We start from the raw sequence: 17,200 nt of genomic DNA, 5'->3' as shown, positions 1-17,200 counted from the left end.
TGCTGCAGCATCTCAAACTGATAAGTGCTCTACCCAGAAGCAACACACAGTATTTTCATTGGACAGTCATTTTCATTGGTCAAGTCTCATGGCCATGCCAGACTTCTAAGAGGCAGGGAAGTGCAAATAAACCATGTACTCAGGAGAACAGAATATTTGTGAAGAGCCCTAAATGTACAACAACTATGAAATTTTTGGTCCAATTCATTTGAAAACTTGGATAGAATGGATAATGTATAAAAGTTACAAAGAATGACTCAAGAAGAACTAGAAAATATGAATAGACAACAACTGTTAAAGAAATGGGTTGGTATTTAAAAATCTGCCCTTGCACCTGAAAAGACTACAGGCCCACATGGTTTTGTAGGCTAGATTTACCAAAGCATCAAGGATTCTAATTTTATGCAAACGTTTCAGAGAGTAAAAAGAAAGCACAAGATTGCCAATATTGAGAACGGTTAAGGGTCTGAGATTTACCCTATATGCAAGCTAACAAGTTAGTCTGCCAGTTTCATGGATGCCTGCAGAACACATGAGACTCCTGGGTCAGAGGCAACAGTAGCTAGAGCAACAGCATTTGTGATGGATATCTGAGCCCCATTTCTCACAGGGCATTACAAATAGGGCCAGATGATATATACACATGTGGTGGGGTGTGTTATTTCAAATTACCAATGGCATTTTTCACAGAAATAGAAAAAACAATCCTAAAATTTGTATAGAACCACAAAAGACCCCAAATGGCCAAAGTAATCTTGAGAAAGAAGAGCAGAGTGGAAGGCATCACACTTCCTGATTTCAAATTATATTGCAAAGCTATAGTAATCAGAACAGTAGTGGCATAAAAACAGACACACAGACCAATGGAACACAATGGAGAGTCCAGGAATAAACTCACGCATACACGATCAACTGCGATTCAGTAAGGGTGCTAACAGTACACATTGAGGGAAGGACAGTCTCTTCAATAAATGGTGTTGGGAAAATTGGATTGCCACATGCAAAAGGGTGAAATTGGACCCTTATCTTACACCATACACACAAATCAACTCAAAATAGATTGAAGACTTAAGATCCGAAACCATAAACCTCTACAAGAAAACATAGAGTGTAAGCTCCTTGACAATGGCCTTGGCAATGCTTTTTGGAGATGACCACAAAAGCTCAGGCAACAAAAGCAAAAATAAACAAGTGAGACTACATCAAACTAAAGAGCTTCTGCACAGCAAAGGAAACACTCAAGAAAATGAAAAGGCAACCTACGGATTGGGAGAAAATATTTGCAAACTATATATCTGTTAAGAGATAATGGAAATCCGCCAGGAGAGTAGGCTTCAGGTACTCTTACAACAACAACAAAAGTAATTATGTGAGGAGATGGGTATGTTACTTAGCTTGAGTATAAGAATCATTTCACTCTATATAAAATCATCATGTTTTACACCTTAAAATATCAATTTTTATTAAAAAATACAAAATAAGACATACACAAATAATAATTTAGGATTGTTCTTGATCAAAGAAGTTTGACTTTAAATAACCATACTAATAATACCCAGGTGAATGAAACCTTGCCATTAGAATAAGCAGCCTGATCTAAAGCATAAAATTTAACATTACTCAATTGTTAAAATGGATGAACCAGAATCTGCTTCAAGCTTGAGTCTCACAGAACCTTTATCACTAGAGTTACTAGCAAGTACCAGAATTACGTATTTTCTACTGTTTATTGTATTGTTCCCACTCATTAACACGAATAAGCACAGAAATACTTAAACTAGGCAGTAGATAAGTAAAAAGCAAAGATTAATAATCAGGTTATCAGTCTTCAGAAAATTGAATTTTATCTTTTAGAGGCCCTTGAAATTATATATTGGTTGCCAACAAAAACAGGTTGCCATTGGGCAAGTTTATACTCAAGCTCTAAATAATTACCATGTAAATATCATAAAAAGGAACAGCATTTCACAATGAGATGTAGTTTTTCTCAGAAATGTCATATTCATTTAGTCATAAATGGACTAGCACTTACTTCTGAGACTTGCTTTTTATTTACTAACCAATCTCCTTAAGTAAGTCCACGTTTTGAAATTTATGAAAATTAAAGCTGTTTCTTCAAAAGAGTACCATTTTGTCACTCCAGTTTATTCAGTGCTACAAAAAAATAAACATTTTTCTCATAGAATTTTGCTCAAATAACTGAGGGAAATTCTCAGGGCGTAAAATATAAGGTTAAGCTGGTGATCAGAAGTTACAAACAGAGGTAATAACAGTAGCTGTAAAAATAAAACATGAATAATGTTTAAATTTGGAAAATGCTCTTGTGAAAATAATTATATTTGATTCTCACAAATTTTTTTATGGTCTTTTTTTTTGTTGAGTTAATGATAGGTTACAATCTTGTGGAATTTCAGTTTTACATTAAAGTTTGTCATTCATGTTGTAGGTGCACCACTTCACCCTTTGTGCCCACCTCCCACCCCACCTTTCCCCTGGTAGCCACTGATCTGTTCTCTTTGTCCACATTTTTAAATTCCTCATATGAGTGGAGTCATACAGAGATTATCCTTCTCTAACTAGCTTATTTCACTTAACATAATTCCCTCAAGGTCCATCCATGTTATTGCAAATGGAATAATTTTGTTCTGTTTTGCAGCTGAGTAGTATTCCATTGTATATATGTACCACATCTTCTTTATCCATTCATCTGTTGATGGGCACTTAGGTTGCTTGCATGTCTTGGCTACTGTAAATAATGCTGCAGTGAACATTGGGGTGCATGGGACTTTTGGAATTGCTGACTTCAAGCTCTTTGGATAGATACCCAGTGGTGGAATGGCTGGATCGTATGGTAGTTCCATTTTTAATTTTTTGAGGAATCTCCATACTGTTTTCCATAGTGGCTGCACCAGTTTGCATTCCCACCAGCAGTGTATGAGGGTTCCTTTTTCTCCACAACCTCCCCAACATTTGTTACTATTAGTTTTAGATATTTTTGTTATTCAAACGGGTGTAAGGTGATATCTTAGTGTAGTTTTAATTTGCATTTCCCTGATGATCAGCAATGATGAGCATCTTTTCATGTGCCTATTGGCCATCCGTATATCTTCTTTGGAGAAATGTCTGTTCATATCTCCAGCCCATTTTTTGATCGGGCTGTTTGATTTTTTGTTGTTGAGTTGTGAGAGTTCTTTATATATTATTGGATATTAAGCCTTTGTCAGATATATTACTCACAAATATTTTTTCCCAGTTATTGGGTTGTTTTTTTGTTTCAATCCTGTTTTCATTTGCCTTGAAGAAGCTCTTTAGTCTGATGAAGTCCCATTTGTTTATTCTTTCTGTTGTTTCCCTTCTCTGAGAAGACACGGTGTCCGAAAAGATCCTTTTAATACTGATGTCAAAGAGTATACTGCCTTTGTTTTGTTCTAGAAGCCTTATGGTTTCAGGTCTCACCTTTAGGTCTTTGATCCATTTTGAGTTTATTTTGGTGAATGGTGAAAAAGAATGGTCAATTTTCATTCTTTTACATGTGGCTTTCCAGTTTTCCCATCACCATTTGTTGAAAAGACTTTCTTTTCTCCATTGTATGCTCTCAGCTCCTTTGTCGAAGATAAGCTGTCCATGGATGTGTGGTTTTATTTCTGGGCTTTCAATTCTGTTCCATTGATCTGCACACCTGTTTTTGTACCAGTACCATGCTGTTTTGATTACTGTAGCTTTGTAGTAGTTTTAAAGTCAGGGATTGTGATGCCTCCCATTTCCTTTTTTTTTTTTTTTTTTTTTTTTGCTCAGGATTGCTTTAGCAATTTGGGGTCTTTTGTTGCCCCATATAAATTTTAGGATTCTTTCTTCTAATTCTGTAAAGAATGTCATTGGGATTTTGATTAGGATAGCATTGAATCTGTAGATTGCTTTAGGTAGAACAGACATTTTAACTATGTTTATTCTTCCAACCCATGTACATGGAATGTCTTTCCATCTCCTTATGTTGTCATCCAATTCTCTCAGAAAGGCCTTGTACTTTTCATTATATAGGTCCTGCACTTCCTTAGTTAAATTTACCCTGAGATATTTTATTCTTTTGGTTGTGATTGTGAATGGTATTGTGTTCTTGAGTTCTTTTTCTGTTAGTTCATTATTAGAATATAGAAATGCTACTGATTTATGCAAATTGATTTTATACCCTGCAACTTTGCTGTAGTTGTTGATTACTTCTAAGAGTTTTCCAATGTATTCTTTGGGGTTTTCTATATATAAGATCATGTCGTCTACAAACAACGAGAGTTTCACTTCTTCCCTCCCTATTTGGATTCCTTTTATTCCTTTTCCTTGCCTGATTGCTCTGGCCAGGACCTCCAGTACAATGTTAAATAAGAGTGGTGATAGAGGGCATCCTTGTCTCGTTCCTGTTTTCGGGGGAATGGCACTCAGTTTTTGCCCCTTCAGTATGATATTGGCTGTGGGTTTGTCATATATGGCTTTTATTATGTTGAGGTAGTTCCCTTCTATGCCCATTTTATTCAGAGTTTTTATCATAAATGGTTGTTGGATCTTGTCAAATGCTTTCTCTGCATCTGTTGAGATGATCATGTGGTTTTTGTTCCTCAGTTTGTTGATGTGGTGTATCACATTGATTGATTTGCAGATGTTGAACCATCCCTGTGTCCCTGGTATGAATCCCACCTGATCATGAGGTACGATCCTTTTGATGAATTGCTGAATTCGGGTTGCCAAAATTTTGTTTAGAATTTTTGCATCTATGTTCATCAGTGATATTGGCCTGTAGTTCTCTTTTTTCGTGGTGTCCTTGTCAGGCTTTGGTATCAGCGTGATGTTGGCCTCATAGAATGTGTTAGGAAGTGTTCCATCCTCCCCAATTTTTTGGAATAGCTTTAAAAGGATAGGTATTAAATCCTCTCTGAAAGTTTGGTAGAATTCCCCAGGGAAGCCATCTGGTCCTGGGGTTTTATTCTTTGGGATGTTTTTGATTGCTGTTCAATCTCTTTCCTTGTGGTTGGTCTGTTCAAATTGTCTGCTGCTTCTTGAGTGAGCTTTGGGAGATTGTAGGAGTCCAAGAATTTATCCATTTCCTGTAGGTTATCCATTCTGTTAGCATAGAGTTTTTCATAGTATTCTCTTATATAATCCATTGTATTTCTGCAGAGTCTGTTGTTATTTCTCCTCACTCATTTCTGAGTTTGTTTATTTGAGCTTTCTCACTTATTTTCTTTGTAAGTCTGGCTAGGGGTTTGTCAATTTTATTTATCTTCTCAAAGAACCAGCTCTTTGTTTCATTGATCCTTCCTACCACCTTTTTTGTTTCAATAGTATTTATTTCTGCTCTGATTTTTATTATTTCTCTCCTTCTGCTGACTTTGGGCTTTATTTGTTCTTCTTTCTCTAGTTCAGTTAGCTGTAGTTTAGGATTGCTTATTTGGGATTTTTCTTGTTCGTTAAGATGTGCCTGTATTGTGATGAATTTTCCTCTTAATACAGCTTTTGCTGTATCCCATATGAGTTGGTATGGCATGTTATCATTTTCATTTGTTTCCAGGTATTTTTTTATTTCCTCTTTAATTTCTTCAATGATCCATTGCTTGTTCACTAGCGTATTGTTTAGTCTCCACATCTTTGTGCCTTTCTCTGCTTTTTTCTTGTAATTAATTCTAGCCTTATAGCGTTATGATCAGAGAAGATGCTTGTTATTATTTTGATTTTTTTTTAAATTTGTAGAAGCTTGCCTTGTTTCCCAACATATGGTCTATCCTTGAGAATGTTCCATGTGCACTTGAGAAGAATGTGTATTCTGCTGTTTTAGGATGAAGTGATATATATATGTCTATTAAGTCCAATTGTTTTAGTTTTTCGTTTAGCTCCACTATTTCCTTGTTGATTTTCTGTCTGGATGATCTGTCCTTTGGTGTGAGTGGGGTGTTGAGGTCCCCTACTATTATTGTGTTGTTTTTAACATCTTCCTTTAGGTCTGTTGATAGTTGCTTTATGAACCTTGGTGCTCCTATGTTGGGTGCATAGATATTTATAAGCATTATTTCTTCTTGGTGAAGTGTCCCTTTGATCATTATATATTGTCCCTCTGTGTCTCTCTTTACCTGTCTTATTTTGAAATCCGCTTTGTCTGATATAAGAATTGCAACACCTGCTTTTTTGTGCTTGCTATTAACTTGAAGTATTGTCCTACACCCCTTCATTCTGAGCCTGTGTTTGTCCTTGGGGCTGAGGTGTGTTTCCTGGAGGCAACAAATTGTTGGATCTTGTTCTTTAATCCATTTTGCCACTCTGTGTCTTTTTATTGGAGAGTTCAATCCATTTACATTGAGAGTGATTATTGATGCATGTAGACTTAATGCTGTCAATCTGTTGCTCATTATCTGGTTTTCCTGTGTTTCTCTTCCTGTGTGCTTTAGCCTACTTATTGACTACTGCAATTTCTCATGCTGGGTTTCTTAGATTTTTCCTTATTTACGTTTTGTGGCTCTGTTCTCTTCTTTAGTTTAGTGGCTACCCTGAAGTTTGTATTTAGAATCTCATGTATCATATAGTCTATTTTCTGGTGGTCTCTTACTTACTTGGCATAGACTGATTTAGTCCCTTTGCTGTTCCCCTCCTAAATTATTATTTTCATTTCTTATTCCAACTTGTGTTATGAGTTTGTAGTTAGAGTGATAAGGTCGCCTTTGCTTTGGTAGTTTCCTTACCTTTATCCTAGTGCTATAGTTGAATATTTGCTATCCTATTCTGGTTCTATTTCTCTGTCTCCCTACACTGTGGTTTGTGACCCCTTTCTCGTTTTTTTCTTTTTTCAGGTATGAGAGCCTTCTTGAGGATTTCTTGTAGTGGAAGACTTTTCGTTACAAATTCCCTTAACTTTTGTTTGTCTGGAAAAGATTTAATTTCTCCCTCATATCTGAAGGATATTCTTGCTGGATAGAGTATTCTTGGCTGAATATTTTTATCTTTTAAAGTTTTGAATATGTCACTCTGTTCTCTCCTAGCTTGTAAGGTTTCTGTAGAGAAATCCACTGAAAGTCTGATAGGAGTTCCTTTGTAGGTTATTTTCTTCTGTCTTGCTGCCCTGAGTATTCTTTCTTTGTCTTTCATTTTTGCCATTTGTACTACTATATGCCTTGCAGTAGGTCTTTTTACATTGACAAATCTAGGAGATCTGAAAGCTTCCTCTACACATATTTCTTCCTAATCCTTAGATTTGGGAAGTTCTCTTCTATAATTTCATGAAGCACACTTTCTGCTCCATTTTCCTTTTCCACATTCTCGGGAATTCCTATGATCCTTAAATTCTTTCTCCTCATTGAATCCACTATCTCTTGGAGATTGTCCTCATTTTTTTTAACTCTTAGTTCTCTTTCTTCCTCTGTCTGGAGCCACTCAGCCTGTCTATCTTCGGTTATGCTAATTTTCTCCTCTATGGTATCTACACAGGCATTCAGGGAATCCATATTCTATTTTATCTGGTCCATTGTGTTTTTCATCTCTAGTAATTCTGTTTGATTCTTCTTTATAATTTCAATCTCTTTTGTGAAGTAACTCCAGAACTCATTGTCTTGTTTCTCTATCTTTCTCTCTACCTCATTGAGTTTTTTGATTATAGCTACTCTGAACTCATTTTCACTTAGTTTACATATTTCCAAGTCCTCAGGACTTAATTCTGTGTTTTTACTGTTTTCCTTCTGGTCTGGAGCTTTTATAAATTGCTGGATGGTAGAGGAGCGGTTTTTTCGCGTAATGGTAGAATTTGGTTGCAGTTACAGCCTGTCGCCACTAGAGGGGGTTCGAGAGCCACACGTTCTGAGCTGTCTGCCTGCGGGCAAGATGGCGGCGCCCAGCGTGGTTTACCGGGGGGGAGGGGCTGTTTTTCTTGTGCCCCGATCTGAATTTGGATCAGTTCTGTTCTCTGGTGTCCCCGAGCAAGGAAGATTTCCCCCCCGTCAGCGGGTTTTCACTATACCAGTGGTGGGAGTCCTCGATGATCCCCTGGTAGTGTGGCGACCCCCCCCCCCCACTCCTTCCCGCACCGGCAGCAGCGATCGCAGACTCTAGGGGAGGGAGCAAAGTTCTCTCCTACCCCATTCCAGCTCCTTCAAGGCTGGCAGCAGGGTCTCTGTCCTCCATCTTTTTGATACTGTAGGTCTCCGACATCCTGGCATTAGGTTTATTAGCTGAAATTCAGTTTTTTTCCAGTCCTTTGTTGTAGTTTGGAGGGAAGAGAGTCCCGGGTCAGCTCACCCTGCCATTTTGGTCTGCCCACTCCAAATGTTTTTAATTTAAATGATCAGATGGTATAGATGAGAAATCTGAGACCCAAAAAGATCATATACCTTGCCCCAAGTAAATGACAGAAACAAGGATAATTCCGACTCCATATCCCATGCTAATTTTACTGTCCTCGCCCTTAAAACCCTTAACTAAAAAGAGACTTCTGATAGTTGCTTATCATTGAAAAAAACTGTTAGGAATACAACATACCTCTCAGCAAAATCAAGATTGAGCTGTTCCTGGTTCCTGTGTTCATAATGCAAGTTCCTTTCTGAGCACTTATCTGAATTTAATGAGCTTTAAAATAATATGTTCATACGTCTTCTAGGCTTCCATAGACATGCAGCTCCAGTTACAAGAAGGCAGTTCCCACATGGCGCACATAGGATGGATTATCTGCACTTTGAGGATGATAGCCGTGGATGGTGGTTCGACATGGATATGGTGATCATCTATATTTATTCAGTGAACTGGGTCATTGGATTCATCGTTTTCTGCTTTCTTTGCTATTTTTTCTTTCCATTCTAGGAATGTTCATACCTTACTACAGTTGAACAATCACAAATGATGTAGATAACAATTAGTCAAACAATTTTAAATGTGCTTTGAAGTTTTTATAATGTTGCATTATTTAAATTGGTGTTTTTGGAAAGTCTGAGAATAATGGATTTATTAATGTTTTTAGTGTAATAAATTAACTTTATTCAAGAGCTAATCTATCTAGCACTTAACAGCAATACCTTAATTTCATAGTTCTTCCTTTAGGATTTATGGGCTCTAATTATACAATGTCACTTTTATACTTATTTTAATTGTAAAGACTGAGGTTTTCCCTCAACTTAAATATAGTAAAAATACAAAAAGAAATGATAATCTGGGTAGATAGTATCTTTATTGATAAAATGTTTAGTCAGTCACTACTTATTCTCAGGCAAATTATGTGCATTAAAGATAGTTCTAGAAACTCATCTAACAGGGTATATATAGTTAGGTATCTCTACTTACGTCCCATTCTATTACCAAGAAGCTGACTGTCCTTTTTTTACTGACCTAATAATAGCTTTAGTGCAACATTTTTAATTATTACAAGAACAGAATGGTAAATACAAAAGAAGGAAAAAAAGCTGAGACTAATCCCCACCAATGGACGCTTAAATAGTAACAGTTTTCAAACTGCAGGATTACTCATCTGAAAAATAAAAAATCTACTGACTGACTTTCAGTAGTCTAAAAGAACATTGCATGTCCAAAATGTAATTAATGTAGTGATTCATTTAACTAGCAGGTTGTCAGATATATTGTAAATGTGCAATAAAGAGTGGCTTTTAAATTTTTTCATTGTTATTAAGTGGTTTAATGTCTGGAATAAAGAATTGTTGTAAATAGGCTTGTGAATTTATAGAAAGAAAACATGACATTTATTTTTATTTATGATTATACTAATCCTTGGAATTAGTTTTTCCCTTATTAAAAAAAAAAAAGATCAGAATTATCCCAGTACGAGAAGGAATTGGGGCAGGTATCCCAGTTTTAAAAGTAAGAAAATTAAGCACAGAGAAGTAAGTAAGTTTATTTATTTCAGTAACATAGGACAAAAGTTTTCATTATGGACTACTAGCCCCAATATTCCTATGCCATGGTGTCATGTATCTGATAATGCAATAAGCATAGTTTTACATAAGGTAGGTGAACCTCTCATGGCACTAAAATTAGCACCATCCAGACAAATTGGGATTGGTCAGGCTTCAACAGTTCAGTCTATGGAAAGTCCAGATTTTGCCTAATTACTACTGACTGTATTTGAATAAAAGCGTTTAACTGATGATGTGTCGTGTTCGAAGAAATATGGAAGAATGGTACAGGTTTTTATTCTAAATACTGTTTTTATTGTTGTATTTAAAATTATATCTTGGAAAAGAAACAGTAGCATACATTAGACAAATCTAGAAAGCAGAAACCCAAATGCAATTTAGAATCAGATCAATTTTTGCTCATATGTCATAATAAAATATATAAATAAATTATGCTTGCAGTCTCTTGACATACAACTAATATCTTGATGGAACAATGTCGTCAACTAAGCTCAGTATTACCTTGCAGAAATAAAAATGGATATTTATAGTCACTAATTTATTGCTCAAAATAAAGATAATATGATGTAAGGGAAAATACCACTTTCCTAAAGTATATATCAGGACTGAAAAATTAACAAAACACATACGGTGGGCAGTATTTTAAAGAACTTTAAAATAAATTGCAACCATATCCCAGGAAATTCCTGGCTTATAAACTGTAGCAAATATGCCTTCCTTGATTCCTAAATTACTTAAAAAGTTGATTTCTGGGAACCGGCCCAGTGTTATAACAGTTAAGTGCTCACGTTCTGCTTCAGCAGCCCGGGGTTCACCAGTTCGGATCCTGGGTGCAGACATGGCACTGTTTGGCAAGCCATGCTGGTGTAGGCATCTCACATATAAAGTAGAGGAAGATGGGCACGGATGTTAGCTCTGGGCCAGTCTTTCTCAGCAAAAAGAAGCAGATTGGCAGCAGATGTTAGCTCAGGGATAATCTTCCTCAAAAAAAAAAAAGTTGATTTCAATTATATATAAATAGCATTATAGATGCAGATTTCTCAGAGAAACCAAGTTGATTCCCAGTATAAAGTCAGTGATACATATCAGTTTATAGATCTGTATCTACAAACTAAATACAAATATATATGCTACTCTTAAATAAATATAATACCCTTAAAAAACAAAGCATAGTGTGGAGGAGCATTCTAAATGGATTGATTATATGCATCATGACTAATAACTTGATCTGAAAATTACATCATTTGTCATGTTAAAATTAAATTTAGAAAATAATTATAAATTTCTAATTTCACTTTAAAATATTTTTAAATTTTATACAAATAGAGGTAAAAGCTGCTAAATATTAAGAAGTACAGCATTTCCTAGAGCTACCAGTTTCTGAGAAGCCAGATAAAACTGAGATGAAAAGAAACCATTTCTTTTCTTCTGGCATCTGTCACACAGTAACCATTCAATAGATGATTGTTAAATTTGTAAATAAAATACATGAATAAGCTTTAGAGTGAAACAAAAAATTGTATGGTCTTCTTATTTAGCGTCTTTCATAGTATCAATTACATAAAAACTCATTTTTCAATAAAGAACAAAGGAAAATCTTAAAACTACAATATTTGCCCTAGTATTAATTAATAGGTTTAATTTTCTGAGCAATCAATATCAACAATTTCTATTTCTACTGAGCTTAATTATGGTGTAGGTTAATTTTAAATATTTTCACCCATTCATAAAAAAATGCCAAGACTGAGGTACTTTTCTAAATACGTTCAGAAAATAGTTTATTTCTTGATTGTAAAAAAGCAGATTCATAAGCCAAGACCAATTCATTTTACTCATTCATTATACTCACCAGAAGCTAGAGGAATCTAAATTAGACAAATATAAAAGGAATCAGAATTTATGTTGTACAAAGACCCCATCAGTGTGAATCACAAATTCAAGAATAGAAAATGAAATTCTGTGTCTGCTGTATAACTAGTGCTGAGGCCAGGTACCTGAGGGTAACTGTAAATATTCAATAAGAACATGATTATCCTTTGACCTTGTTCCCAACACAGACACAGATGAAAAGAAGTTAATCTTGTTAATTTGCTGTTTTCTTGTTTAACCTGAGGGATGACTCAAGGGTCACAAGGATTTATGAGCTTGTTTTGCAGAAAAAAAAGGAATGCTTTCAAGGAAGTTATGATCACCAGATAACCAGCCCCCAGCTGCTGTTGACCCTGGAAGTCTGTTGCCCAAGGGCTTATCTGGAGTGAAAGAAATACAGATTTCTCCTTTGTTTCTCTGAAACTCCTCCTCCCAAGCCCCTTAGCTCTATAAAACCCCTTGTTTCCTTCTTTTGTTAAGGTAGATTAGAGAGAACCTGTCCTCCTGCCTTCTCATTTTGGGCAATTCAAATAAACCTTTCTCCGTCTCCAAGCACCAGTGTCTCAGTGATTGGTTATTGTGCATCAGGCACACAAACTTGAGATTAAGAGGTTCCGTATCAACGCATCTCTAGAATTAAATGCTAAATATAACAACAAGACCACCATCAATTTCATTTCTGCCTTGGAATCTTGTTTCTAAGATACTTGTAATGGCATGACAAAAAAAGAAAATTCCAGTTAATAAAATTTTCACTTAAATAAATGTCTTCTATGTGGCTAAATGAAGGTACAGATTCTTAAAAAGTTGATTTTTATCTGGATTCTTTGTTAAGCAATGCCTTATAGAAGAGCATTCTCTGATTAAATGCAATGACTTTTAAAATCTTTGACTCTTCAGAGAATTCTGCAGTTGAAGGCAGAGGATACTGCATGACATCTGCTATATCTTAGATACTGTGCTGGTCACATTATTAAATTATCTAATTTAATCTTCTCCATACTTACTCTTTGAATAAGATGATGTTAACCTCCTATTACAGATAAGAAAGAAAAGTAACATGACCAAAGTCCACACAGTTAGAAAGTGATTGATTTATCTTTATTTCTGTGCTCTATACTCTCAGTAATATCTGATAACTTGATGAAGTTGGATAGTCACTGAAGAAGCTTTGGTAATAATTCTGCTAAGAAGCACAGGGAAGAAGAGATGGTATGAATCAAGCATGTAGGAATGAACTACTTGCACTTTGTTTATAACAATTTTCATTGCTTATACCAATGAAAATCTACTTACTATCTGCAGGATGCTATTTAATATGCAATACTGCATTTGATAGTAGCTTTCATTCTGTGTGCCAACTTGACTGATTTGTAGTAGCTAACTGGAATGCTCTTTTAAGGATTCTGAGGTTACATCTTGCCTCCATGAGGAAAAGAGTGGTCTGACCCTCTGGCAATGTCTCTCAAATATAGGGGAAGAAGAGTGATAAGGAAGAATCAATCCCTGTCGGATATTTGCCATCCTTGGATAAGGGTGCAGAAAGGCATTCATGTTTTAGAAGCAGGTCTTGCCATTTGTTGAGGGAAAAAGAAAAAGGTAGCTTAGTGACTATAATTAATAACATTATGATATATACTAATTATGAGATTTAATTAATAGTAAACTACTTTCCAGTCCTATACTTATCATTTTGCCTTAAAAAAGATTAGTAGGTACCTAATGTGAATTACGTAGAAGATCTTTAAAACATAATGGTGTAGCTACAGTGTAATTTGATTTTCTCAACTCAGAAAAATTTAAAACCCTGTCATACAAGAAAAGTATATAGTCCTCATTTGCAAGTTCTATAGGACTAGATGAATGCTGCTATAATATCTATTCTGGTCCCAGCGTTTAAAGGCCCACCAGGCAGACAGGAGTATAGTATAGCCATCAGCCGGCATCAGAAATCAGCCACAGCGGTGCTTCAACCTTCATGTGCCCACATTCAATCCTGTTCAAATGCATATTTTCCGAAGGTGTAAAGTGGGCCTGAGGTTCAGCATTGCTAACAAGCTGCCAGGTGATACTGATCTGCTGGCCCCTGGCCAGACTTAGGATAGCAAGGAACCAAAAGAAGCTCAAAGGAAAAGAAGGCAAAGAATCTTGCTTCCTTGTCGTTAACATAACAGTGTCTCAAGAAGACAAACTTCTCATTGTTTCGGCGTTGGAGAATTGCACTATACTGGTTATCCAATATATAAGAATTATAATGAATTATGCTATAAATTATTTTACATAAATCTATTGAATGAGCTTCTGAAATTACTTGGTGGGTTTTTAAGTCTAGGTAGCAATACATAAGTAGTTTATTTAAAATCCACAAACCAAACTTTTTTCTTTTTTCAGAAAATAATGTATTTCCCCACTTTTCTCTCTTTTTCTCCCATTACCTGCACTTTGGCCTTCATATCTTTATCCAGAATCTATTTAAATAAAATAAATGTGAGATTATAGTTATCAGTAATAATACCATATCTGGAGCTATAAAATAAAATGGACTATGGCATTTATGCCCATCTCTAATTCTTACTATCCATTATAATTGCAAAAATCAAGAGACCTCATTATCATCCTGGGTTATATGACTAAGATTTACTTAACCTTTCTTTCCTCATTTTCCTCACCTGTAAAACTATGCATAATAAAACAGACCTTCGCAGGATTCTGCTGGGATAAACATCAGTTCACCAAAAAAGATGTTCGTTAGGAAACAGGTCAATGAAGGAAACAAAGACAAGGCAATATTTTCCATTTATTTGATAATGGGCACATTAACCTCTCTAATTTTGTTTCTTAATTTATAAAAAAGAAAAAAATAGTCTTGTGGATTAAAAGACATAATGCTAGTGAAAGCAAGCATTCAGTAAATGTTTTTCTCTTTTCTGTCCTCTTATTTAAAAACTTATTTTTGAAGGAGCCATAGAAAAGGTTTTATTTTTTAAAAAGATATTAATAAGGTTAAAATACTTTATTATTGTTCATGCACAACTAAAATCCTTAATTACTGCCAATTAAATCTTATATTCCCTTAAGCTGACAGATAGTATAGCAAAGAATTGTCATTAACTGGTCCCTTAGGCAAAACTGGATTAGAAGTCAAGTTTTCTAGCCAGTAGAATGAAGGTCTGCCTGTATTCTTTCATGAGTCCTCCTTTTCTCGAGCCATAGATTTAGTAGCATCATGGCACATGGCTACTGGCACATGGCCATACCAAGGAAAGCATTTTACTGAGAACTTAAAGCAAGCACATAAGACTTCTGCTAAATTTACAAAACTCAGAAGGCCTGAGGAGTATGATTTCCTAATTTTGATGTTATCCAGAAAGTTTTGTGTTTGATGAAATAAATATTTGTTATCAATTTTGGTGTTTATTAATTTTCTTAATATATAAAATGATGATACCTACTTAAAATTTGAATCACACTGTTATTTCTTGTAGTGTTTAACATGCAAAAGTACTTTATTACCATAAATTCAGTCCTAAAATAGTGTTCTTAATAAATTTTTGCACTTTTTAGGTGCATCATGCCATTATGTATCAATTTAGGGCAAAAGTAGCTTCATTTTACGTACAGTTAGGACTTTGTATAACAGTACTGTAAATGTAGTAACCTATCCAGTAAATCAACATGTAGAGTATGTCATTGAGCTATATCTCTGGTCATAACCCTCAGAATATCATACCAAACTATCTTTAAGCTTGTCAAACAGCTCTTACTAGATTTATTTCAAAAAAAATTTAACTTATATGGTAAAGACAATAAAGGTCTTACAGATTAATTGTATAATTTTCAACTATAATTGAATAAAATCATTTCTTTTACATAAGCCTGTTAATTATTGATGTAATAAGGACAATTTTTCAATATTTTGAAATCATTTCAATGCTTATTATTTATAGGCACTAAAATATTTTACACCAAATTCTATAGGGTTTTTCTTTCCTAATATAGTGACAGTCTCCAACTAGTAACAAGTTGTTTTCACAAAATCTTCCTTCTAAGTTTGCTTTTCTTAGAAATTTGGATATATTTTCTCATAGAAAAAAAACAATAACATTTGGATCCTCAGATTATCCACAAAATTCCACATAACCCTATATAATGTATTAGAGGCATAGCACTAATAGAACTTTTCAGCTACACCTAACTACCTCATAGAACATGAATTTTCCTAGGTATAGCTCCAGACGCCTGGAATACGTTTATCTCATTCAGCAGCAACACCTACCCTAGATGTAATGAGGTGGTGGATAAAGGGAGGAAGCCACTAGCATGGAAAAAACAAATCTATATAATCTGTTTTGGACAGCACAGGCTTTTATCAATGTATCAATCAGGGTTCCATCAAGGAAGGAAATCCACAATGTGTATTGTGTTATGGAATAAGGAATTTATTGTAGGAATTAGACCTTACACGATTGTGGGAAGAGTGAGGAAGTAAAGGTCCAAAAAGGAGAATTTGAAAATCAGAGAAAAGTCCTCCTAAAACATTAGAACAGGGAAGTTTCAGGGAAGTGTGGAAGCTAAGCAAATCCAGCTGTTACAGTGGGACCACAAAAAGGAGCTGGTCTCTGGAAAGCTATTGCCTTTGTGCAGCTACTATTTCTCTTAACCCATAGCCACGGATGGGTGATGGGCCTGGGATGTTCTTGGTCAGAGGACTGACAGTCAAGAAGAGCTGAATGCAGATCAGGGAAGAACAAAGGCAAACTGGAAACTACTGGCCCCTCTGCATCAGCCTCTCATTGCCTCTAACCACAGAGACCTTCAGAGTGTATTGGCAGCTGTTTTGCTTCTGCCTTTCAAATCTCATGTAAATTTACCTTTTGGCCAACTCTACCTGGCACCATACAGGAAAGGAAATTCTGAGAAAAGTATTTCCAGCTTAGCTAAATAGGCACAGTACAAAACCTCTATAGTGGAACCATACAGGAAAAGGATTCTGGCAAACACAGTTCCAGCTTAGCCAAGTTGACACAGTATGAAAGCACCATAGTCAACTATGTCTACCCAATGACAGAGGGAACTGTAGACTGAAAATCACCTGTTACCCTAGATGATTCTTCACAATAGAAGGAGAAACTAACATCTGTTTAACGCTAAATATATGCCAGATATTCTCAAGGTGCTGTGCTTACAGTATCTTATTTCTCACAACAACCCCAGAAGACTGCTATTACCATATCCATTTTATAGACAAGAAAATTTGAGCTAAAAGAGGTTAAGTAACTTTCCTAGAGTCACACAGCTACCAAGTGGTACAGCCAAGAGTCAAACCCAGATATGCCTAGTTCTTGAGGCTTTAGTCTTTCCACTAGACCTTCTAAGAAGTCCAATTCCTAATTTAGGGGCTTCTCTAAGAGTAACAGAATAAAACAAAAATTCAGAAGCATTCC

General features: G+C 35.5%; 1 protein-coding gene across 3 annotated transcripts in view; it reads left to right on the top strand.

Moving 5' to 3' along the window:
- RNF180 (ring finger protein 180) overlaps positions 1 to 10,682 on the top strand; it is a 205,269-nt gene extending 194,587 nt beyond the window's left edge. For all 3 annotated transcript variants that reach the window (XM_046671015.1, XM_046671017.1, XM_046671014.1), the window contains one exon: positions 8,624 to 10,682. In XM_046671015.1, coding sequence (XP_046526971.1) covers positions 8,624 to 8,823 — 200 coding nt within the window. In that variant the 3' untranslated portion in view covers positions 8,824 to 10,682. The remainder of the gene's footprint in view (positions 1 to 8,623) is intronic.
- Positions 10,683 to 17,200: the final 6,518 nt, after the last annotated feature.

The sequence above is a fragment of the Equus quagga genome, chromosome 9 (assembly GCF_021613505.1).
Source record: "Equus quagga isolate Etosha38 chromosome 9, UCLA_HA_Equagga_1.0, whole genome shotgun sequence".
NCBI classification, from domain to species: Eukaryota; Metazoa; Chordata; class Mammalia; order Perissodactyla; family Equidae; genus Equus; species Equus quagga.
The sequence above is the reverse complement of the archived record's forward strand: the minus strand, read 5'-3'. Positions and strand labels throughout refer to the sequence as shown.